Below are 25,234 nucleotides of genomic sequence, written 5' to 3' on the forward strand. Positions count from 1 at the left end.
GTCTTATCTCCCTCTCTAACTTTAAGCATCAGCTTACCGATCACTGTACCTGTACCTCATCCCCATAGTACTACTTACCCTCTTGCTCTTTTGCACCCCAGTATCTCTACTTGATCATCATTATCTGCACATATATCACTCCAGTACTAATGCTAAATTGTAATAATTTATGCCTCTATGGCCTATTTATTGCCTATCTCCCTACTCTTCTTCATTTGCACACACTGTACATAGATTTTTCTTTTATTTTGTGTTATTGACTGTACGTTTGTTTATGTGTAACTCTGTGTTGTTTTTGTCGCAATGCTTTGCTTCATCTTGGCCAGGTCGCAGTTGTAAATGAGAACTTGTTCTCAACTGGCCTACCTGGTTAAATAAAGGTGAAATAAAATAAATTACAAAATGTTCCTGTCCTGCTAAGCTTTCAAAATGTAACGAGTACTTTTGAGTGTCAGTGAAAATGTATGGAGTAAAAAGTACATACATTTTCTTTAGGAATATAGTGAAGTAAAAGTAAAAATAGAAAGTATAGATACCCCAAAAAACTACTTAAGTAAAAGTACTTGAAAGTACTACTAAGTACTTTTACACCACTGCTAATACAGACCATAAGAACATGTTAACTTCAATATGCAATTCAAAAAAGAGTAAAACAAATAATGACATATTGGAGCCATATCATGAATAATGACAGATATATTATAGTAACATCAACTAAATGAAGATTTTAGCTGTATGAAATACAATGTAAGACACAGCAACCAATAGCAACAAATTTACAAAAGCTTGAACTGACACGTTCTATATTACAGTTGGCAAGTCAGTACACACCCCTGGAGTACAGTATGACACACCAGAGGTATTACAGTTCTATTGTAGAATACAACAAACCAATGGTGCAACAATTCAATATTCACTTAATGGAGGGTACAAGAGCAAATATGCATATAATGGAGTGTACAGAACATTAAGGACCATCAGAACGGCCTCAATTCGTCAGGGCATGGACTCTACAAGGTGTCCAAAGTGTTCCACAGGGATGCTGGCCCATGTTGACTCCCAATGCTTCCTAAAGTTGTGTCAAGTTGGCTGGATGTCCTTTGGGTGGTGGACCATGCTTGATACACACATGTTGAGCGTGAAAAACCCAGCAGCGTTGCAGTTCTTGACACTCAAACCGGTGTACCTGGTACCTACTACCATACCCCGTTCAAAGGCACTTCCCGGCTTGCCCCATTAAATCTTTTGTCTTGCCCATTCACCCTCTGAATGGCACCCATACACAATCCAAGTCTCAAAAATCTTTCTTTAACCCGTCTCCTCCCCTTCATCTACACTGATTGAAGTGGATTTAACAATTGACATCAATAAGGGATCATAGCTTTAACCTGGATTCACCTGGTTGGTCTATGTCATGGAAAGAGCATGTTTTCCTAATGCATATCATCTCTTCAAACATGTGTATTTCTAAATCAAAGTCTTGGGTCAATCTGTTGCCCAACAACAGTCTTACAATCAAATCCAGAATTACCTGAAAGGCCTTGAATTGACCAGGAGGAGTCACAAGAAAATAAGGTTGAGGAAAAATCTTCAAAACACAGACACTCACTGTCAAAGAGCAGACACTCACTGGCAAAACATTTTGAAAATAGCATAAAACATTTCCATAGGACAAAATATAGTGAAAGCCCTGACGACGCCAGGAAGATAGTGCACAACAACAAGTCCAAGACAAGACACATAAAGAACAACACCAAAGATAAGCACTGATTTCATAAAAACTCACAAATATAAAAATATAAAAAATCAGAACTATTTGGCAGATAGAGGATTCATCACTTCAGACGTCTGAAAGCACAATTGTTTACTGACAGCCCAGCTATCTTTGAGTAGAACACAGAGAGTATGAGGGTTAGCATTCTGCTAAGACCCTAGACTGTCTGTCCTGAGAGTTATCACTAGTCCCCTCAGTCATTTCAAAACGGCACACGTGCAGTCTGCTAACAAAGACATGCAGCAACCTCTTATTGCTTCACAAATTTAGTCCAACTCTGCCAAAGACCGCCATAGTTTAATCTCAATTAGAATCAGTCTGTTAGGAATGATTGTTCAAAACGCAAATACAGGCTACAGCTAGCTAATGCTAACACGAAAGCGGTTTCAGCATCACGAAGCCTACAGCGGATAGATCTGAATGAAAGCCGTGAATTCCTAAAAATAAAATAAACAAGGAAAAAATAAACATTGTCTATGTGTGAGTCAATAGAATGTCAACAGATTTTTAAACATCCTAAACACTGATCTGTTCACAGAGTCTTTACTTCACAGCTTTCCATCCTCCAGATACTGTCCATACTTCACAGTGCTCTCTCTCATACTGTTTTATATATGTGAGAGACTGCTGGGAACCCTAGGAAGATCTCTCAGTTCAGACAGTGATGATTGTGAAAGTGAGGTCTGACAGAGCAAAGGTACTAACCGGTTATCTCTTAAAAAATACAAGTCGATATGCAAGGCCTGTCTAATGAGACATCTACAGCTCAACTATCAGTCAGCTATTTTCCTTTTGATAAAGTTCCAAAGCAGTCAAAACGCAAAGAAAATCAAATCATTTTTTTCAAAATACACCAATCACTGAAATGCATTTGCAAACATCACAAAAAGAGAAAATATATTGATTGTTTGAAGATCAGTTTTCCACTGATAAGGTTCAGTCAGAGAAGTGTCTTCAGCTGAATAATAACAATGCACACCACCCTACATAGTGAGATCGGTTACATGACAGTCAGTGCTAAAGGGAAGTGGTGCTTTAAGGACAGCTGCTCCTAGTCAGTGACCGTGCAGTGGGATTCAGTGCTTGTGGCTGTGCGTGGGGGACGGGTGCTGTTCTGTGCACGTCTGATCTTGTGCAGTTTTCCGGGTCAGCCTGTGGTCAGACAGCGGTCACATGCAGTCGACCACGTTGCTGGAGCCCTGGCCCACGTCTCTGATCTGGCTGATGTGAGTGGAACAGACGGCCACTCCTGCACCGGCCCGGCAGTGAGAGACAGACCCCACCAGCTCCCATCTGAGGAACACACAGTCAGACCAGGTGGTTATGTATTATGATAAAGTGTCAGTTAACTCACCAGACCTAAAACTAAAAAAAGACTAGACCTGTGTGCTTGTTTAAACTTACACAGTACAACCTCTTCCTTGAACCTGAACAGTAACCCTGCTCTCTCTCTCCGTGTCTCACCTGTTCATACGGGGGTCGAAGGCCTCCACTGTGTTAAGATAAATGTTCCCGTTGTGACCACCGACTGCGAACACTCGACCCATGACCGTGGCCACGCCCACTCCACCTCGGGGCGTGGTCAGCTCAGAGACGTAGTTCCATCGGGAAAGACGGGGGTCCAAACGTTCCACAGAACTCAGCGGAGAGTTGTCATCAAAACCGCCTGACGGAAGATGGGAGTTCAGTAACACCTTCGGTGGAGCCACGACTAACAAACTATGAATCAGCAATTTCAGAGTTGAAGGCTTGTACACATCGTGTCGCGAATACAGTAAGTTGTGTACATACTGTAGGATAACGGCTCAGTACAAGACGTGATATGAATAGCATAACCCCGGTCAGTGAAGCAGCACGCAGCAGGCAATAAAGATCCACACCTCTGCCCAGCAAGGTCAATGCTTATGATAGACAGTAGCTAGTAGCTAAGATAATCAGTAGCTTAACCTCCTCCACAAACACAGCAATGCTGACTCACGTCAACTAGGATCAGCTAAAAGTCAGGCCAGAGCTGTGAAACAGCCTTAGAGGACTCTACAAATTCAGCCGATAACATCACCCTACCCTTACGGATCCCTTTTAATCAGTAACCAACTTGACAAAACATGAACTTTTCTCTTTTCTGTCTCATGTTTACAAGCCAACCCCTTGTGTGTGAAAAGCATGTGACCCACGTTAAATAGCAGCCAGTAGAATGGGTGGTAAACACTGATTGGAAATACAACGTGACAGTGATATGTGGTTGTCTCACCTCGTTTAGTTGAATTCACTTACTGTAAGTCACTCACATCTTCTAAATCAGTGTTTCCCAAACCAGGTCCCGGGGACACCAAGGGGTACACGTTTTGGGTTTGGCCCCAGCACTACACAGCCAATTCAAATAATCAACTCATCATCAAGCGTTGATTATTTGAATCAGCTGTGTAGTGCTGGAGCAAAAAATCACAACGTGTACCCCCTGGGGTCCCCGGGACCTGGTTTGGGAAACGCTGTTGTAAATGATTAACAGTAGTATTGTGCTGTGTTCTTACCCACGACATAGAGGCATCCGTTCAGCTCACTGACTCCGTTCCCTGCTCGTCTCTGGCCCATCTCCCTGACCTCTGTCCACTTGTTGAGGTGGGGGTCAAACCTCTCCACACTGGACAGAGAGGCCACACCGTCGTTACCTCCCACAGCGTACACGTGACTCTGACAGGACAGGAGAGGGTTAAACAAGTGATTCTCCGGGCTCGAAGTGGACTGGATTAGGTGCTGCTACTCATTTTTGGGGGTGTTGGAACTAAGCCGATATAAAAAGAGGCTCAGCAATTCAAGAAGTACAACATTTGAGGTGTGTTCCTGTTACCGACAGGAAAGGTCTGATGATTATTGCCCACGGACATGGTCGGACTTCAATCACACAAACAGCACAGGGAATAAAATCTCTTTACTGAATGGTATAAATGGTTGTATCTTCTGTAAGGAGGGTAATGTCACCTGTTGAGTGTTAAAATTAAGTTTCTCCATTTACAGCCATTAAAAACTCTTAACTGTTTCAATGTCTACCAATACAGTGCCCTTCTTTGAGAGACATTGGAAAACCTCCCTGGTCTTTGCGGGGGAGGGGGGGGGGGGGGGGGGGGGGGTAAAACCTCCCTGGTCCCAGTGAGATTCCCAGAGTGAGTCCATGCAACTTATTATGTGACTTCTTAAGCAAATGTTTACTCCTGAACTTATTTAGGCTTACCATAACAAAGGGGTTGAATACTTATTGACTCAAGACATTTAAACTTTTAATTTTTCATTAATTTGAAGAAAAAAAATCTCAAAACATAAATCCACTTTGACATTATGGGGTGTTTGTGTGCAGGCCAGTGACACACCATCTCAAATTCAGGCTGTAACACAACGAAATGTGGGAAAAGTCAAGGGGTGTGAATACTTTCAGAAGGCTCTGTATAATACTGTATGTTCAGCGCAGCCATGTATCCATGCTGTTCTTACCCCTAAGGCCACAGAGCCCACCCCTCCTCTGGGTGTGTTCATGTATCCATGCTGTTCTTACCCCTAAGGCCACAGAGCCCACCCCTCCTCTGGGTGTGTTCATGTATCCATGCTGTTCTTACCCCTAAGGCCACAGAGCCCACCCCTCCTCTGGGTGTGTTCATGTATCCATGCTGTTCTTACCCCTAAGGCCACAGAGCCCACCCCTCCTCTGGGTGTGTTCATGTATCCATGCTGTTCTTACCCCTAAGGCCACAGAGCCCACCCCTCCTCTGGGTGTGTTCATGTATCCATACTGTTCTTACCCCTAAGGCCACAGAGCCCACCCCTCCTCTGGGTGTGTTCATGTATCCATGCTGTTCTTACCCCTAAGGCCACAGAGCCCACCCCTCCTCTGGGTGTGTTCATGTATCCATGCTGTTCTTACCCCTAAGGCCACAGAGCCCACCCCTCCTCTGGGTGTGTTCATGGACGCCACAGCAGTCCAGCGGTCGCTCTCGATATCGTATCTCTCCACGTCGTTGAAGCACGAGTTGTCATCTAGACCTCCGATGGCGTAGATAGGACCTCCCAGAGCTGCCAGAGCTATGCCCCTTCTACACACATACAAGACAGCATTGACAATAGGGCAGTATATCAGAGTGAGTATAATTAGGAATCTTTATGGACGGCTGTAAAACATTTCTAAAACAAAACTCACATTAGAGAATTGCCTTTTTTTCCCCCCTCCCCAGACATGACATACCTCTTAGTGTTCATGGAAGCCTTCATCATCCACTTGTTAGTGAGAGGATCAAACATCTCCATGTTCCCCAGGTGTTCACTGCCATCATGCCCCCCTACTGCATACACTTTACCTGAGGACACCAGAGCAACGATAGGACTACGAGACCATAGACAACTCACAACCTGACATATACTAAATATGGTCCTGAGACAACAAAGAGGGAATTAGTCAAATTAAAATTAGCCTTGTACAGGGCAGCACGTCTGGCCCTTAAATGTACGTGGAGAGCTAACATGAATATGTCCATCTCTTCTAGCTCAAAATAGAGGATTGACTTCATCACTACTGTAAGAAGTATTGACATGATGAATGCACCGAGCTGTCTGTTTAAACAACTAGCACACAGCTCAGACACCCATGGATACCCCACAAGACATGCCACAAAAGGTCTCTTCACATTCCAGAACAGACTATGGGAGGCGCACAGTAGTACACAGAGCCATGACTACATGGAGCTCTATTCCACATCAAGTAACTCATGCCAGCAGTAAAATCTGATATAAAAAAAACTGATAAAAAAAACATATGGACCAGCGGGACTGTGCGAGAGACAAATGCATTTACACACACGATAATATACGCACTATACTAAGGCTGTCCACGACAAGGGCTGTCCCCAAACAAAAAAATCTTTGTAGACCCGAGTCATCTGTTCCAAACGATTGGTCGACATTTTAAAACGTATATTTTTTCCATATATATAGATGTTGAATAAAATCAACTATATATGTAGGCCACTGAGCTTGTCTGATGCTTTAAGCACCGCGATTAAAAAGGAAGACACAAATGACTAAAGAGGGAGCCAGAGATCAATATGGCCTTAACAGATCCATATAGTCTAACCAGAAGAAGACAACCTGTTCCAGACCCTTCTCCCGTTGCTGCTGGCCTTCGTAGCAGCCATTACACTCCCGAAGTTGCCGGGTAATGGGCTACACCAGCGGTCGGCAACCTTTTTCCACGTGGAGTGCCAAGTTATCGTACCATTTTTACTGATAAAAGTCTTCATATCTCAAAATCAGATGTTACGTGGTTTTAATCACAATTCTATGAAAATAATACAAATCTAAAAGTAACTTCTATTGCCATTACGTAAAAATAGCCTACTTAAAGCCAACAAAATAAAAAACAATTGCAGCCTGCAGGAAGAAAATATCCAGAAAAAAATAAATATCCTATAAATCCCATTGGCTACACATGGCCTGTCTTACAAGGAACTGGAAACATCGTATCAACTATTAACTCGGTCTGGCCCAATGGTAGCAAACTTGCAACATAGTATAAAACATTTCCTTCCCTCAGAGTTTCCTGCTCAAGTTGAGGTCCAGACATACAGACACAGCTGTAGGCTATTTGTTTATTTCAGGTAGGCCTATTTTATGATGTTTCCACTGGATCAGAGCATGACATTTTTCCCCCCTTCATGCCAAGTGGTTATCGAAATGGAGAGAGCTGGAAAGATTTTTTTTAAATAGACTACGTTGAGGAACTATTGTCATTCTCAATGGATGTAAAAACAGACTTTGTTTACTTGCTGTTGGAGGTGAAGAAAAAATTACTTTGAAAAGTTCCACAGTGATGGTGAGTTAAGCCAATCAGAAACAGTATCAGATCCCCAAATGGGCAGATTTATAAATCAGGTGATCTGTAAGCCTACATTTGAGCGCAGGCCAGGTAGCCTAAGCCTGCTTCTATGCGTAATCAGGTGCACGTCCTTACTCCACATTGACAGGAGCGCCACAAACAAAAGACAATGAATAAATTGACACCTCATAAATGGAATGAAATTAACACAAACGTTTTTCTCACAAGTGTAACCTAGGTTGTGCGCTCTGCAGGAAATGTGTCCAATCAGACAATGACAATGGATTAGTCCACTCAGACAGGCCTTCGCAATGGATTAGTCCACTCAGACAGGCCTCTACAATGGATTAGTCCACTCAGACAGGCCTCTACAATGGATTAGTCCACTCAGACAGGCCTCTACAATGGATTAGTCCACTCAGACAGGCCTCTACAATGGATTAGTCCACTCAGACAGGCCTCCACAATGGATTAGTCCACTCAGACAGGCCTCCACAATGGATTAGTCCACTCAGACAGGCCTCCACAATGGATTAGTCCACTCAGACAGGCCTCCACAATGGATTAGTCCACTCAGACAGGCCTCCACAATGGATTAGTCCACTCAGACAGGCCTCCACAATGGATTAGTCCACTCAGACAGGCCTCCACAATGGATTAGTCCACTCAGACAGGCCTCCACAATGGATTAGTCCACTCAGACAGGCCTCCACAATGAATTAGTCCACTCAGACAGGCCTCCACAATGGATTAGTCCACTCAGACAGGCCTCCACAATGGAACTCAGACAGGCCTCCACAATGGATTAGTCCACTCAGACAGGCCTCCGCAATGGATTAGTCCACTCAGACAGGCCTCCGCAATGGATTAGTACACTCAACAGGCCTCCGCAATGGATTAGTACACTCAGACAGGCCTCCGCAATGGATTAGTCCACTCAGACAGGCCTCCGCAATGGATTAGTACACTCAACAGGCCTCCGCAATGGATTAGTCCACTCAGACAGGCCTCCGCAATGGATTAGTCCACTCAGACAGGCCTCCGCAATGGATTAGTACACTCAGACAGGCCTCTACAATGGATTAGTACACTCAGACAGGCCTCTACAATGGATTAGTCCACTCAGACAGGTGTGAATCAGACAGGCGTCTTATGCGCCATAGATTTTTTAAATGTATTTGCAACTACTCGACAAAAAGTAAAAAAATTGGGTCGACCAACAGCATATCAACCAAACAATCAATCAGTCGACTAAACAGGGTCAGCACTAACATGTACATTTTGTGGACTTTGTGTTGTAGATATGTGGTAGTAGAGTAGTGGCCTGAAGGTACAAACTTAATGTGGTGTGAAAGGTATTGTAATGTTTTAAAAATTGTGTAATGGCCTTAATTTTGTTGGGCCCCAGGAAGAGTACTATAGCTGCTGCATTGGCAGGAATTAATGGGGATCCATAATAAACCCCAGGAAGAGTAGCTGCTGCATTGGCAGGAACTAATGGGGATCCATAATAAACCCCAGGAAGAGTATAATAGCTGCTGCATTGGCAGGAACTAATGGGGATCCATAATAAACCCCAGGAAGAGTACTATAGCTGCTGCATTGGCAGGAACTAATGGGGATCCATAATAAACCCCAGGAAGAGTAGCTGCTGCATTGGCAGGAACTAATGGCGATCCATAATAAACCCCAGGAAGAGTATAATAGCTGCTGCATTGGCAGGAACTAATGGGGATCCATAATAAACCCCAGGAAGAGTAGCTGCTGCCTTGACAGAAACAAAATGGGGATCCATAATAAATACTAATAATCTCAGACTCTGTGCTCTGACCATCCCTGAGAGATTCCACACAGCCCTCGTAACATAAACATAATTATTATGATGGCTGCTCTCCCAACACACATCTATTCTCCATCCTTAATCTGCAAAGCATTCAGTGAGTACAGGGGGAAACAGCACCTAAGACCAGTTTTGGAGTTCTGGCTCTCTATCCATTTTCTATCCCTCCCTCCCCCTCCCTCTACCTCTCTCCTCCTCTCTCTCTCTCACCCTCCCTCCCTCCCCCTCCATCTACCTCTCTCCTCCTCTCTCTCGCCCTCCCTCCCTCCCTCTCCACCCTCCCTCCACCTCTCTCCCTCCCTCCCTCTCCACCTCCCTCTCCATCCTCCACCTCTCCCTCCCTCCCTCCCTCCCTCTCCATCCTCCACCTCTCTCCCTCCCTCCACCCTCCCTCTCCATCATCCACCTCCCTCTCCATCATCCACCTCCCTCTCCATCATCCACCTCCCTCCCTCACCTCTCTCTCTCTCCCCCTCCCTCCCTCTCCCCTCCCTCTTCCACCTCTCTCTCCCTCCCTCCCCCACCTCTCTCTCTCCCTCCATCTCTCACCTCCTACAGAGATGACTCCAACATGCCGTCTCCTACTGTTCATCTCAGGTCCAAAGAACCAGCTGTTCTTGCTGATGGAGTAACACTCGATGCTGCGGAACGGGTCACCAGAACCACCCCGCCCACCCACACAGAACAACACACCTGAAGATGAGGCAGAGGTCGAAGGTTAGAAGTTATGTAGTAGTTCAGAGCAGGTAAAAATAAAACACCAAGCTCAACACATGAATATCCACCCTGAGGAATCAATCAACGATTTAGGGTTTAGGTCATAAATATATAAAATATATAAAATTAAGATTTTTCCTTTATCATTGTTCTGCAATGTCCTCAACGCTATCACATAGCTGATTGACAATTAGTTGGACAAGCTGCCAGTCTGTTACCTGCAGTGTGTTTCCTAGGTGTTGTTCTGACAGAATACTCAAAGTCCGGGACAACCTTGTTGCTAAGGTGCAGGTGATAGTTCCTGGCCTCATCCAGCAGATCTCTGCAGCTCAGGTTCCCTCTGATCATCTCCTCTTTGGCCACCGTGGCCGTCAGGAAGTCTACTGGGAGCAGGGGGAGACGCACCTACAGGAGGTATGGATACACAGCACAGCACACAGTCAACACGCACTGCACACAGTCAACACGCACTGCACACAGTCAACACGCACTGCACAGCACACAGTCAACAAGCACTGCACAGCACACAGTCAACACGCACTGCACAGCACACAGTCAACACGCACTGCACAGCACACAGTCAACACGCACTGCACAGCACACAGTCAACACGCACTGCACAGCACACAGTCAACACGCACTGCACAGCACACAGTCAACACGCACTGCACAGCACACAGTCAACACGCACTGCACAGCACAGTCAACACGCACTGCACAGCACAGTCAACACGCACTGCACACAGTCAACACGCACTGCACACAGTCAACACGCACTGCACACAGTCAACAAGCACTGCACAGCACACAGTCAACAAGCACTGCACAGCACACAGTCAACAAGCACTGCACAGCACACAGTCAACAAGCACTGCACAGCACACAGTCAACACGCACAGCACAGCACACAGTCAACAAGCACTGCACAGCACACAGTCAACAAGCACTGCACACAGTCAACACGCACTGCACACAGTCAACACGCACTGCACACAGTCAACACACACAGCACAGCACACAGTCAACACACACAGCACACAGGGGGTCATAAACATTAACACAGAAGCATCTGTCCTGCAGGGCAGCCGGACACAAACACAGCACAGAGTCAAACACTACACACACACAGTCACACACTACACACACACACACACACACACACAGTCAAACACTACACACACACACAAACACTACACACACAGTGTCAAACACTACACCCAACTACAACTAAGTATTGATGAGGAAAATGTTCCACAAACACAACATACAACACCTACAAGCATAAATTAAAAATTAAACAAAATACCAAAGCTCCCCAACCAGCCCAAGCTGTGTGACTAAGGCTGCGTTTACACAGGCAGTCCAATTCTGATATTTGTTTCACTACATGATGTTATGACCAATCAGATGTGTAAAAATCTAATGCAATTGGACAAAAGACCAAATAGTGGATTTTTTAAATTTTAATTGGTCTGCCTGTGTAAACGCAATCTTTCAGACCTACCTGAGTCATGATCTGCTGCAGCCAGGCCTCGTGGTGTTGAGGGTTATTCTTCAGCCACTTGACAGCAGCGGTGTACACCTGAGTCTCAGAGTGAATGTTCAGATCACTGGAGGACAACAGGGTTCTCAGGTGAGGAGGCGACACGCACGGGAAGTCCTCACAGTCCACCACTTCCCGGAAGTGTTCGCAAGCGTAGCGATCCGCCATGTCCATCAGGTCGACGCGGTTGTGGCTCTCGGCAAAGGTGCGGACAGCCAGGCAGTTGGAGGGGTGGAAGTGGGCCTTCATGTACTCACAGCAGGCTCTGGCTACCAACTCTACCTGCAGTATACAGGCTGCGTAGAGGAGGGGCTGTACGTTGTCCACTGTCAGGGTCAGACGAGAGGAGTAGGCGAAACGCACCAGGTCGTGGATGGCGTCTCCGTCAAAGTCCTTGATCTCAATCAGGTCCTGTTTGGCCTCGGACATCTCAGACAGGAACATGGCCCTGAAATAAGGGATGACACAGGCCAGCACCAGCTTGTGGCATGGTATCAGCCTGCTGCCCACCTGAACACAAGGAGAGAAAAGGAGAGAGAGAGAGAGTTAATGCAAGCTCACACATTATTCATTCCCTGAACTATTCGGTCCACAAAAGGTTTTGTTGGTTAATTTGAGTCTCTTTTTTGTATTTTTTATTATTATTATTATTTTAAATAGGCCTAACTGGTTCCCACCAAACTTCACAAAAACAGACATAAGGCTATTATTTTTTGCCTTGGCGACAAATAGAATTAGGAATTAGAATACCAGAATGGACATGGACCTTCTTATGATGGGGTAAAGTGCAGCCATTTTGGTCAGGGAGTTGGTCAACCATGGTTTGCCAGCACTTTGATAAGATAGTGTAAAATAATGCATTTTGAATCATTTTTCTGCACTGTATGTTTGTTAGCTGGCCAGACAGTTTTGGAGGAATGATTCCATAAATTAATCAAATTAAAATGCCAATATGCCAACATTCCATTCAAAAAATGCAGTCAATCCACAGTCATACACTGGCTGTCATCAGTTGATGATAGGACTTAGACAAGTTGTAAACGCAAGTACTAATATTTTATCATAATAGTACTCACAGCTTTCCAAGAAAACTAACAAGTAGACATGTACATATATTTTAGAGGCTATTTATACAGAAAGTGTATAAAACCCAAATAAACTATTTATAATTATGACTATTTTAGGTTGACAATAATTACTACATAATTTATGATATCACATGCCTTACTTTTATTTTCCTGCATAAATCAAATCAAGATTAAGCCTCTACTGCCATTGGCTACCTGCGGCAGGTAGCCTAGTGGTTGGAGCATTGGGCCAGTAACCGAAAGGTTGCTGTATCGAATCCCCGAGCTGACAAGGTAAAAATCTGTCATTTTGCCCCTGAACAAGGCAGTTAACCCACTGTTCCTAGGCCGTCATTGAAAATAAGAATGTGTTCTTAACTGACTTGCCTAGGTAAATAAAGATAAAATATATTTTTTTTTAATACAAATTCTAATTAGACTGGTTTGGATTTCTCCCTGACCAATATGGCTGCCATTTTCACTCCATTCTGGAACTTTGAGTGTTAATGACATCTCAGCCCCTCTAGTAATTTAATAGCATCTCTATGCTTTACCCATTGTTTGGCATACCCATTTCACAAATAGCTAGTAGCCAAAGAGCTAGTGGCTGAGCATTGTGAACACTATAAAACCTCACTCTGCCTGTCCCTCACGTCTATGTCCAGACCTACCTTCAGTGTGACATCACAGAGCTCCCCCACTTCGTAGAACTGCCTCAGGGAGTCGTGGAAGTCCTTCCATGCCTCATGGGCCTCAAAGACAAAGCATCCGTCTGGCTCAGAGTCTCCATCAGGCCTGGTGGTGGTGGTGGTGCTCTGACGGTTCTCCTTCTCCTGCTTGAGCTTATGCTGCTTGGCATGCTCCGGCACCATGTCGCCTGGAGCCATCACAGTCTACAGGGAGTCAGACCTGGGAGGAGAGAGAGGGGCAAGATGAAGGGGAGAAAATTCAGAGAGCTTGTTAGAAGAAAGGGGGGAGGGGGGTTAGCCTAGTCCTGTACATTTACAGCCAACCAAATGTTCCCTCTGTCCCACACTCAGTGGAAAAAGAGGTCAAGTTAATTCTCACAGGAGGCTAAATGTATGATGACACGGTTGGGAGTAGAGAGCTGTAGACTAGAGACGCCATTGAGCCTCTGTGTGAGGTCTCTCTCTCTCGCTGTCAAACTGATATGGCACAGCCTATAAAACAGAGCATCGCAAAGCACATTTCCACCCACATTCGACAGATTATGTGGCTTCTCCGGTGAGCTTTCTGCTGCTGAATAGACTCCCTGAGACAATGTGGCCAAAGGCTTCACCGCCCCCTCGTCACTATTCTCAAGGACAGAAGACATTTTGCAGAGATAATGTGGCCAAAGGCTTCACCGCCCCCTCGTCACTATTCTCAAGGGCAGAAGACATTTTGCAGAGATAATGTGGCCAAAGGCTTCACCGCCCCCTCGTCACTATTCTCAAGGGCAGAAGACATTTTGCAGAGATAATGTGGCCAAAGGCTTCACCGCCCCCTCGTCACTATTCTCAAGGACAGAAGACATTTTGCAGAGATAATGTGGCCAAAGGCTTCACCGCCCCCTCGTCACTATTCTAAAGGACAGAAGACATTTTGCAGAGATAATGTGGCCAAAGTCTTCACCGCCCCCTCGTCACTATTCTAAAGGACAGAAGACATTTTGCAGAGATAATGTGGCCAAAGTCTTCACCGCCCCCTCGTCACTATTCTCAAGGACAGAAGACATTTTGCAGAGATAATGTGGCCAAAGTCTTCACCGCCCCCTCGTCACTATTCTCAAGGACAGAAGACATTTTGCAGAGATAATGTGGCCAAAGGCTTCACCGCCCCCTCGTCACTATTCTAAAGGGCAGAAGACATTTTGCAGAGATAATGTGGCCAAAGGCTTCACCGCCCCCTCGTCACTATTCTCAAGGACAGAAGACATTTTGCAGAGATAATGTGGCCAAAGTCTTCACCGCCCCCTCGTCACTATTCTCAAGGACAGAAGACATTTTGCAGAGATAATGTGGCCAAAGTCTTCACCGCCCCCTCGTCACTATTCTCAAGGACAGAAGACATTTATTGTAGGGGTGTAACATTCACCATGACACAACAGTCCTTGATTCAAATGTTTAAGATTCAAATGTTTAAGATACGACTGCATCAGACCACAAACCAATCCATGATATAGCATCGGTCAGAAAATCAATTAAAACATTATGAATCGCCGAGTCACTCTTTTGTTGTTGTTGCTCATATTAGTTTCTACCTTCCGAAAATACCTCATTTTGTGACATTTTGTGTCGAAACTAAGCATTTAACTGCATTGACAGTCATTGAGCACGCAGAACAACTCTAGGGAGTAGCCTAGTCAAACTGCACACTGTGCCCAGGTTTGCTCGCAATATTAGGCTTTAGACGTTGAGTGACAACCGTGTGTAATTTGCTAGGTTACAGTTATCCACGCATTGTTGAAAATTGCGTTTTTCCAGAATAAAAGTAAGCTACCGGAGACACAACTCATCTGTCTATAGCTGCTGAACGAGGCTGACAATAGATTTTTATTTTGATTGTTCAGGTTCACCATGAGCAATATTTTTTAGTAGTTCAGTGTATAAAAAGGTATTTTTTATTTTTTTTAAGATATACAGGGTAAAGTCATATTTTCATAATGAGGAATCACTTTTTGCGAGGTGCACTGCATGGCCAAAGCTGGAGGACAAAATGAGCTCACAAAGCTTCCAAACAGTCAAAACCATTTGATTTTGAGATGAGGGGTAAAATCCAAAGTTGTGCTATATATTCATTGGCTAGGTCATAGCTCATTTGTAAATAAGTATTGATACATTACCAGCTGAAACACTTCATCTGTTAAAAATGACAAGTTAATGAGTGGGTGATGGTGATTTCAGAACCAGTGGGGGGACAAAAAAAACTAAATCTGATAGTGGTAGTGGGGTGGTAGATGCCTAGTCTCCTTTATGGCTCTAATCAGATAGTGGTAATGGGGTGATAGATGTCTAGTCTCCTTTATGGCTCTAATGTGATAGTGGGGTGGTAGATGCCTAGTCTCCTTTATGGCTCTAATCTGATAGTGGTAATGGGGTGATAGATGCCTAGTCTCCTTTATGGCTCTAATCTGATAGTGGTAGTGGAGTGGTAGATGTCTAGTCTCCTTTATGTCTGTAATCTGATAGTGGTAGTGGGGTAGGAGATGTCTAGTCTCCCTTATTACTCTAATCTGATAGTGGTAGTGGGGTGGTAGATGTCTAGTCTCCTTTATGGCTCTAATCTGATAGTGGTAGTGGGGTGGTAGATGCCTAGTCTCCTTTATGGCTCTAATCTGATAGTGGTAGTGGGGTGGTAGATGCCTAGTCTCCTTTATGGCTCTAATCTGATAGTGGTAGTGGGGTGGTAGATGTCTAGTCTCCTTTATGGCTCTAATCTGATAGTGGTAGTGGGGTGATAGATGTCTAGTCTCCCTTATTACTCTAATCTGATAGTGGTAGTGGGGTGGTAGATGCCTAGTCTCCTTTATGGCTCTAATCTGATAGTGGTAGTGGGGTGGTAGATGTCTAGTCTCCTTTATGGCTCTAATCTGATAGTGGTAGTGGGGTGGTAGATGCCTAGTATCCATTATGGCTCTAATCTGATAGTGGTAGTGGGGTGGTAGATGTCTAGTCTCCTTTATGGCTCTAATCTGATAGTGGTAGTGGGGTGGTAGATGTCTAGTCTCCTTTATGGCTCTAATCTGATAGTGGTAGTGGGGTGGTAGATGCCTAGTATCCTTTATGGCTCTAATCTGATAGTGGTAGTGGGGTGGTAGATGCCTAGTATCCTTTATGGCTCTAATCTGATAGTGGTTGTGGGGTGGTAGATGCCTAGTCTCCTTTATGGCTCTAATCTGATAGTGGTAGTGGGGTGGTAGATGCCTAGTCTCCTTTATGGCTCTAATCAGATAGTGGTAGTGGGGTGGTAGATGCCTAGTCTCCTTTATGGCTCTAATCAGATAGTGGTAATGGGGTGATAGATGTCTAGTCTCCTTTATGGCTCTAATCTGATAGTGGTAGTGGGGTGGTAGATGCCTAGTCTCCTTTATGGCTCTAATCAGATAGTGGTAGTGGGGTGGTAGATGCCTAGTCTCCTTTATGGCTCTAATCAGATAGTGGTAATGGGGTGATAGATGTCTAGTCTCCTTTATGGCTCTAATGTGATAGTGGGGTGGTAGATGCCTAGTCTCCTTTATGGCTCTAATCAGATAGTGGTAGTGGGGTGGTAGATGCCTAGTCTCCTTTATGGCTCTAATCTGATAGTGGTAGTGGGGTGGTAGATGCCTAGTCTCCTTTATGGCTCTAATCTGATAGTGGTAGTGGAGTGGTAGATGTCTAGTCTCCCTTATGTCTGTAATCTGATAGTGGTAGTGGGGTAGGAGATGTCTAGTCTCCCTTATTACTCTAATCTGATAGTGGTAGTGGGGTGGTAGATGTCTAGTCTCCTTTATGGCTCTAATCTGATAGTGGTAGTGGGGTGGTAGATGCCTAGTCTCCTTTATGGCTCTAATCTGATAGTGGTAGTGGGGTGGTAGATGTCTAGTCTCCTTTATGGCTCTAATCAGATAGTGGTAATGGGGTGGTAGATGTCTAGTCTCCTTTATGGCTCTAATGTGATTGTGGGGTGGTAGATGCCTAGTCTCCTTTATGGCGCTAATCTGATAGTGGTAATGGGGTGGTAGATGTCTAGTCTCCTTTATGGCTCTAATGTGATAGTGGGGTGGTAGATGCCTAGTCTCCTTTATGGCTCTAATCTGATAGTGGTAGTGGGGTAGGAGATGTCTAGTCTCCCTTATTACTCTAATCTGATAGTGGTAGTGGGGTGGTAGATGCCTAGTCTCCTTTATGGCTCTAATCAGATAGTGGTAGTGGGGTGGTAGATGCCTAGTCTCCTTTATGGCTCTAATCTGATAGTGGTAGTGGGGTGGTAGATGCCTAGTCTCCTTTATGGCTCTAATCTGATAGTGGTAGATGTCTAGTCTCCCTTATGTCTGTAATCTGATAGTGGTAGTGGGGTAGGAGATGTCTAGTCTCCCTTATTACTCTAATCTGATAGTGGTAGTGGGGTGGTAGATGTCTAGTCTCCCTTATGTCTGTAATCTGATAGTGGTAGTGGGGTAGGAGATGTCTAGTCTCCCTTATTACTCTAATCTGATAGTGGTAGTGGGGTGGTAGATGTCTAGTCTCCTTTATGGCTCTAATCTGATAGTGGTAGTGGGGTGGTAGATGTCTAGTCTCCTTTATGGCTCTAATCTGATAGTGGTAGTGGGGTGGTAGATGCCTAGTCTCCTTTATGGCTCTAATCTGATAGTGGTAGTGGGGTGGTAGATGCCTAGTCTCCTTTATGGCTCTAATCTGATAGTGGTAGTGGGGTGGTAGATGTCTAGTCTCCTTTATGGCTCTAATCTGATAGTGGTAGTGGGGTGATAGATGTCTAGTCTCCCTTATTACTCTAATCTGATAGTGGTAGTGGGGTGGTAGATGCCTAGTCTCCTTTATGGCTCTAATCTGATAGTGGTAGTGGGGTGGTAGATGCCTAGTCTCCTTTATGTCTCTAATCTGATAGTGGTAGTGGGGTGGTAGATGCCTAGTCTCCTTTATGGCTCTAATCTGATAGTGGTAATGGGGTGTAAGATGCCTAGTCTCCTTTATGGCTCAGATCTGATAGTGGGGTGGTAGATGTCTAGTCTCCTTTATGGCTCTAATCTGATAGTGGTAGTGGGGTGGTAGATGCCTAGTATCCATTATGGCTCTAATCTGATAGTGGTAGTGGGGTGGTAGATGTCTAGTCTCCTTTATGGCTCTAATCTGATAGTGGTAGTGGGGTGGTAGATGTCTAGTCTCCTTTATGGCTCTAATCTGATAGTGGTAGTGGGGTGGTAGATGCCTAGTATCCTTTATGGCTCTAATCTGATAGTGGTAGTGGGGTGGTAGATGCCTAGTATCCTTTATGGCTCTAATCTGATAGTGGTTGTGGGGTGGTAGATGCCTAGTCTCCTTTATGGCTCTAATCTGATAGTGGTAGTGGGGTGGTAGATGCCTAGTCTCCTTTATGGCTCTAATCAGATAGTGGTAGTGGGGTGGTAGATGCCTAGTCTCCTTTATGGCTCTAATCAGATAGTGGTAATGGGGTGATAGATGTCTAGTCTCCTTTATGGCTCTAATCTGATAGTGGTAGTGGGGTGGTAGATGCCTAGTCTCCTTTATGGCTCTAATCAGATAGTGGTAGTGGGGTGGTAGATGCCTAGTCTCCTTTATGGCTCTAATCAGATAGTGGTAATGGGGTGATAGATGTCTAGTCTCCTTTATGGCTCTAATGTGATAGTGGGGTGGTAGATGCCTAGTCTCCTTTATGGCTCTAATCAGATAGTGGTAGTGGGGTGGTAGATGCCTAGTCTCCTTTATGGCTCTAATCTGATAGTGGTAGTGGGGTGGTAGATGCCTAGTCTCCTTTATGGCTCTAATCTGATAGTGGTAGTGGAGTGGTAGATGTCTAGTCTCCCTTATGTCTGTAATCTGATAGTGGTAGTGGGGTAGGAGATGTCTAGTCTCCCTTATTACTCTAATCTGATAGTGGTAGTGGGGTGGTAGATGTCTAGTCTCCTTTATGGCTCTAATCTGATAGTGGTAGTGGGGTGGTAGATGCCTAGTCTCCTTTATGGCTCTAATCTGATAGTGGTAGTGGGGTGGTAGATGTCTAGTCTCCTTTATGGCTCTAATCAGATAGTGGTAATGGGGTGGTAGATGTCTAGTCTCCTTTATGGCTCTAATGTGATTGTGGGGTGGTAGATGCCTAGTCTCCTTTATGGCGCTAATCTGATAGTGGTAATGGGGTGGTAGATGTCTAGTCTCCTTTATGGCTCTAATGTGATAGTGGGGTGGTAGATGCCTAGTCTCCTTTATGGCTCTAATCTGATAGTGGTAGTGGGGTAGGAGATGTCTAGTCTCCCTTATTACTCTAATCTGATAGTGGTAGTGGGGTGGTAGATGCCTAGTCTCCTTTATGGCTCTAATCAGATAGTGGTAGTGGGGTGGTAGATGCCTAGTCTCCTTTATGGCTCTAATCTGATAGTGGTAGTGGGGTGGTAGATGCCTAGTCTCCTTTATGGCTCTAATCTGATAGTGGTAGATGTCTAGTCTCCCTTATGTCTGTAATCTGATAGTGGTAGTGGGGTAGGAGATGTCTAGTCTCCCTTATTACTCTAATCTGATAGTGGTAGTGGGGTGGTAGATGTCTAGTCTCCCTTATGTCTGTAATCTGATAGTGGTAGTGGGGTAGGAGATGTCTAGTCTCCCTTATTACTCTAATCTGATAGTGGTAGTGGGGTGGTAGATGTCTAGTCTCCTTTATGGCTCTAATCTGATAGTGGTAGTGGGGTGGTAGATGCCTAGTCTCCTTTATGGCTCTAATCTGATAGTGGTAGTGGGGTGGTAGATGTCTAGTCTCCTTTATGGCTCTAATCAGATAGTGGTAATGGGGTGGTAGATGTCTAGTCTCCTTTATGGCTCTAATGTGATTGTGGGGTGGTAGATGCCTAGTCTCCTTTATGGCGCTAATCTGATAGTGGTAATGGGGTGGTAGATGTCTAGTCTCCTTTATGGCTCTAATGTGATAGTGGGGTGGTAGATGCCTAGTCTCCTTTATGGCTCTAATCTGATAGTGGTAGTGGGGTAGGAGATGTCTAGTCTCCCTTATTACTCTAATCTGATAGTGGTAGTGGGGTGGTAGATGCCTAGTCTCCTTTATGGCTCTAATCAGATAGTGGTAGTGGGGTGGTAGATGCCTAGTCTCCTTTATGGCTCTAATCTGATAGTGGTAGTGGGGTGGTAGATGCCTAGTCTCCTTTATGGCTCTAATCTGATAGTGGTAGATGTCTAGTCTCCCTTATGTCTGTAATCTGATAGTGGTAGTGGGGTAGGAGATGTCTAGTCTCCCTTATTACTCTAATCTGATAGTGGTAGTGGGGTGGTAGATGTCTAGTCTCCTTTATGGCTCTAATCTGATAGTGGTAGTGGGGTGGTAGATGCCTAGTCTCCTTTATGGCTCTAATCTGATAGTGGTAGTGGGGTGGTAGATGTCTAGTCTCCTTTATGGCTCTAATCAGATAGTGGTAATGGGGTGGTAGATGTCTAGTCTCCTTTATGGCTCTAATGTGATAGTGGGGTGGTAGATGCCTAGTCTCCTTTATGGCGCTAATCTGATAGTGGTAATGGGGTGGTAGATGTCTAGTCTCCTTTATGGCTCTAATGTGATAGTGGGGTGGTAGATGCCTAGTCTCCTTTATGGCTCTAATCTGATTGTGGTAATGGGGTGGTAGATGCCTAGTCTCCTTTATGGCTCTAATGTGATAGTGGGGTGGTAGATGCCTAGTCTCCTTTATGGCTCTAATCTGATAGTGGTAATGGGGTGGTAGATGTCTAGTCTCCTTTATGGCTCTAATCTGATAGTGGTAGTGGGGTGGTAGATGCCTAGTCTCCTTTATGGCTCAGATCTGATAGTGGGGTGGTAGATGCCTAGTATCCTTTATGGCTCTAATCTGATAGTGGTAGTGGGGTGGTAGATGTCTAGTCTCCTTTATGGCTCTAATCTGATAGTGGTAGTGGGGTGGTAGATGTCTAGTCTCCTTTATGGCTCTAATCTGATAGTGGTAGTGGGGTGGTAGATGTCTAGTCTCCTTTATGGCTCAGATCTGATAGTGGTAGTGGAGTGGTAGATGTCTAGTCTCCCTTATGTCTGTAATCTGATAGTGGTAGTGGGGGGGTAGATGCCTAGTATCCTTTATGGCTCTAATCTGATAGTGGGGTGGTAAATGTCTAGTCTCCCTTATGGCTCTAATCTGATAGTGGTAGTGGGGTGGTAGATGCCTAGTCTCCTTTATGGCTCAGATCAGGTACCTACATAGTATACACGTTAGACATGCATCATTCACACAAACACCCAGCCCAGAGAGGCCCAGCTATTGAGCGCTATCAGCAGCAGATTTTAATTTCGAATGGAACATGAATGTTGATACAACAAAGGTTTAGTGCATTTTGTTCACTAATTAAACCAAACCTAATTGTTTCAAACCAAAATGTAGCATTCCTGTATAGTATCAGAACCCATGTATCTACACTGAGCAAAAATATAAACGCAACATGTAAAGTGTTGGTCCCGTGTTTCATGAGCTGAAATAAAGATCGCAAAAATGTTCCATATATCACAAAAAGATTATTTCTCAAAAATGATGTGCACAAATTTGTTTACATCCCTGTTAGTAAGCAAGATAATCCATCCATCTGACAGGTGTGGCATATCAAGAAGCTGATTAAACAGCATGATCATTACACAGGTGCCCCTTGTGCTGGGGACAATAAAAGGCCACTCTAAAATGTGCAGTTTTGTCACACAATGCCACAGCTGTCTCAAGTTGAGGAAGTATGGAATTGGCATACTGACTGCAGGAATGTCAACCAGAGCTGTTGCCAAAGAATTGAATGTTCACTTCTCTACCATAAGCCATCGCTTTAGAGAATTTGGCAGTACATCCAATCGACCTCACAACCGCAGACCACGTGTATGGCGTCGTGTGGGAAAGCGGATTTGCTGATCTCAACGTTGTGAACAGAGTGCCCCATGGTGGGGGTGGGGTTATGTATGGTATGGGCTGGCATAAGATACGGACAATGAACACAATGGCAATTTTAATGCACAGAGATACCGTGACGAGATCCTGAGGCCCTTTGTCATGCCATTCATCCACCATCTCATGTTCCAGCATGATAATGCACAGCCCCGTGTCGCAGAGATCTGTACACAATTCCTGGAAGCTGAAAATGTCCCAGTTCTTTCATGGCCTGCACATGTCACCCATTGAGCATTTTTGGGATGCTCTGGATCGACGTGTACGACACGGTGTTCCAGTTCCCGCCAATATCCAACAACTTTGCACAGCCATTGAATGAGACAACATTCAACATGCCACAATCAACAGCCTGATCAACTTTATGTGAAGGAGATGTGCCACCCTGCATGCAAATTGTGGTCACACCAGATACTGACTGGTTTTCTGATCCACACCCCTACTTTTTTTCTCTGAACAATAGATGCATATCTGTATTCCCAGTCATGTGAAATCCATAGATTCGGGCCTAATAGATTTATTTCAATTGACTGATTTCAATGATTTTTCAGATTTTTAAATTGTTTTTTTTATATTTTTGTTTAGTATAGATAAGTATTGATTCGTCTTGAGAGAGAATATGGCAGAATACAGAGTAATCATTCCCTCTGCAAGGCAATCAAACAAGCAAAATGTCAGTATAGAGAAAGTGGATTCGCAATTCAACAGCCCAGACACAAGATGTACGTGGTAGAGTCTACAGACAATCACGGACTACAAAAGGAAAACCAGCCATATTGCGGACACCGACAAGCTAAACACCTTCTTTGCCCGCTTTGAGGATAATACAGTGCCACCGACTCGGCCTGCTACCAAGGACTGTGGGCTCTCCTTCTCCGATAGCCGACATGAGTACGACATTTAAACGTGTTAACCCTCGCAAGGCTGCCGGCCCAGACAGCATCCCTAGCCGTGTCCTGGGGCCCCACAAGGGTGACTGCTCAGCCCCCTCCTGTACTCCCTGTTCTCCCATGACTTTGTGGCCATGCACGCCTCCAACTCGATCATAAAGTTTGTGACATTGGGTGCTGTAGGTGTCCTGGAGGGCAGGTAGTTTGCCCCCGGTGATGCGTTGTGCAGACCGCACCACCCTCTGGAGAGCCCTGCGGTTGTGGGCGGTGCAGTCTGTTGTTAATTTTATATATCAACATTACAACCTCGTTTAGCATGATCTATTCAATTATGGCATTCATTTGCCTCACTGTCAATTACATACTTTTATTTTGAAGGCTAACCGCAAAGTCCACTATTGTGGCTAATCCTTATGGTGGCTAGCTTCACATAGATGGGTCCGACCACCATTAATCAAATAAGAACTGTCTTATAAATGAGGGTTATTTTAGATGACAACTAGCGCTATATAGTTAGCACGCTAACTATAGCTACTGAAACAGATGATGTCATTTTGCTATGTTTTTGGGGAAGAAGCTAGCTTTTATTTTTATGACCAGCACTGTAGGTGGGCGAGACAACTTTACCAGCATCATAGCATACCTATCGATGAATCATTGTGACATATGAAATACGAGTGATAGTGTAATCAATGTTTAATAACTACGTAAAACATTCATGAAAGCGTTAAATGATTATGTGACGTGCAGTCATATTCAGTTCCTGATTGGTCAACAAGCTTATTTGTATTTGACGTCTCTTTTTTTCTATTGCACTCCACACTGCCCTTTCTCACCTAATCAAATAGCTACCCAGACTATTTGCATTGCCGCCCACCCCTACTACTCTCTGTTATTATCTATGCGTAGTCACTTTAAGAACTCTACATACATATTACCTCAATTACCTCGACACCGGTACCCCTGAATATAGCCCCGCTATTGTTATTTACTGCTACTCTTTAAATATGTGTTATTCTTTTCTCTTACTTATTTTTGTATTTTCTTAAAACTGCATTGTTGGTTAAGGGCTTGTAAGTAAGCATTTCACTGTAACGTCTACACCTGTTGAATTTGGCGCATGTGACAAATACAATTTGATGCATGGTTGTTATGCTAGCTCACTTGCTAATGACTGTTAGCTGGGTAAATAGCTAGCTAGAGTTAGCGGTATTCATACGTCTCATATCTTTGCGATACTATAACTTAGAGTATAAGTGTCGGTAGGAGTATGAACAATCATAAGTAATATATTTACTGGTGTAGTTATATTTTTTGCTAGTTAAACAGGCAATCTGATCAAATTCATTGGTTAGCAAGAAGCTAACGAACGTTAACTAGCTAGCTGAAAATTAGCTACTAACGTTACTGAACTCATGCAAGATGTTGGAGGAAACGAATTACTGTTACACTCGGTATACATTTACTACATGGAACACGTTGAGCCAATCTACATTAGACAAATTTATTTTTCTGTTACCTCATCTTGTAAAAATCCAATCCCACTTTCATTTACAGACACAGAATTTAAACCATTCGACTCGCTCTGGACGATATGGTGTATGCGCAGACATCAATTCGGGGCGTTTATTGATGTGGTCGTTCCTTGATATCAGGAAATAACCATTGGTGCCTGCCATTGGTCAGTTCCGGTGTTATGAGACTAATGTTCTCTCGACAGATTATTTGTTTTTATTTTATTTCACCTTTTTTTAACCAGGTAGGCCAGTTGAGAACAAGTTCTCATTTACAACTGCGACCTGGCCAAGATAAAGCAAAGCAGTGTGACACAAACAACCACACAGAGGTACACATGGAATAAACAAACATACAGTCAATA

General features: G+C 44.4%; 1 protein-coding gene across 2 annotated transcripts; it reads right to left on the reverse strand.

The window, feature by feature from the left end:
• Positions 1–678: 678 nt before the first annotated feature.
• On the reverse strand, positions 679–25,007 carry LOC129812794 (kelch-like protein 8). 2 transcript variants are annotated; one of them, XM_055864673.1, is made up of 10 exons: positions 24,875–25,005; positions 13,470–13,707; positions 11,693–12,241; positions 10,407–10,593; positions 10,021–10,164; positions 6,006–6,117; positions 5,688–5,856; positions 4,306–4,465; positions 3,239–3,440; positions 679–3,067 (listed from the first exon to the last, which is right to left on the reverse strand). In XM_055864673.1, the coding sequence occupies exons 2-10, from the start codon at positions 13,683–13,685 to the stop codon at positions 2,944–2,946; spliced, it is 1,863 nt and encodes a 620-aa protein (XP_055720648.1). In that variant the 5' UTR covers positions 13,686–13,707; positions 24,875–25,005; the 3' UTR covers positions 679–2,943. The 2 variants fall into 2 exon arrangements, with proteins under 2 accessions (XP_055720648.1, XP_055720657.1); XM_055864682.1 differs by lacking the exon at positions 10,021–10,164 and having other exon boundaries at positions 24,875–25,007.
• Positions 25,008–25,234: the final 227 nt, after the last annotated feature.

This window comes from Salvelinus fontinalis, chromosome 2 (assembly GCF_029448725.1).
Source record: "Salvelinus fontinalis isolate EN_2023a chromosome 2, ASM2944872v1, whole genome shotgun sequence".
Lineage (NCBI taxonomy): Eukaryota > Metazoa > Chordata > Actinopteri > Salmoniformes > Salmonidae > Salvelinus > Salvelinus fontinalis.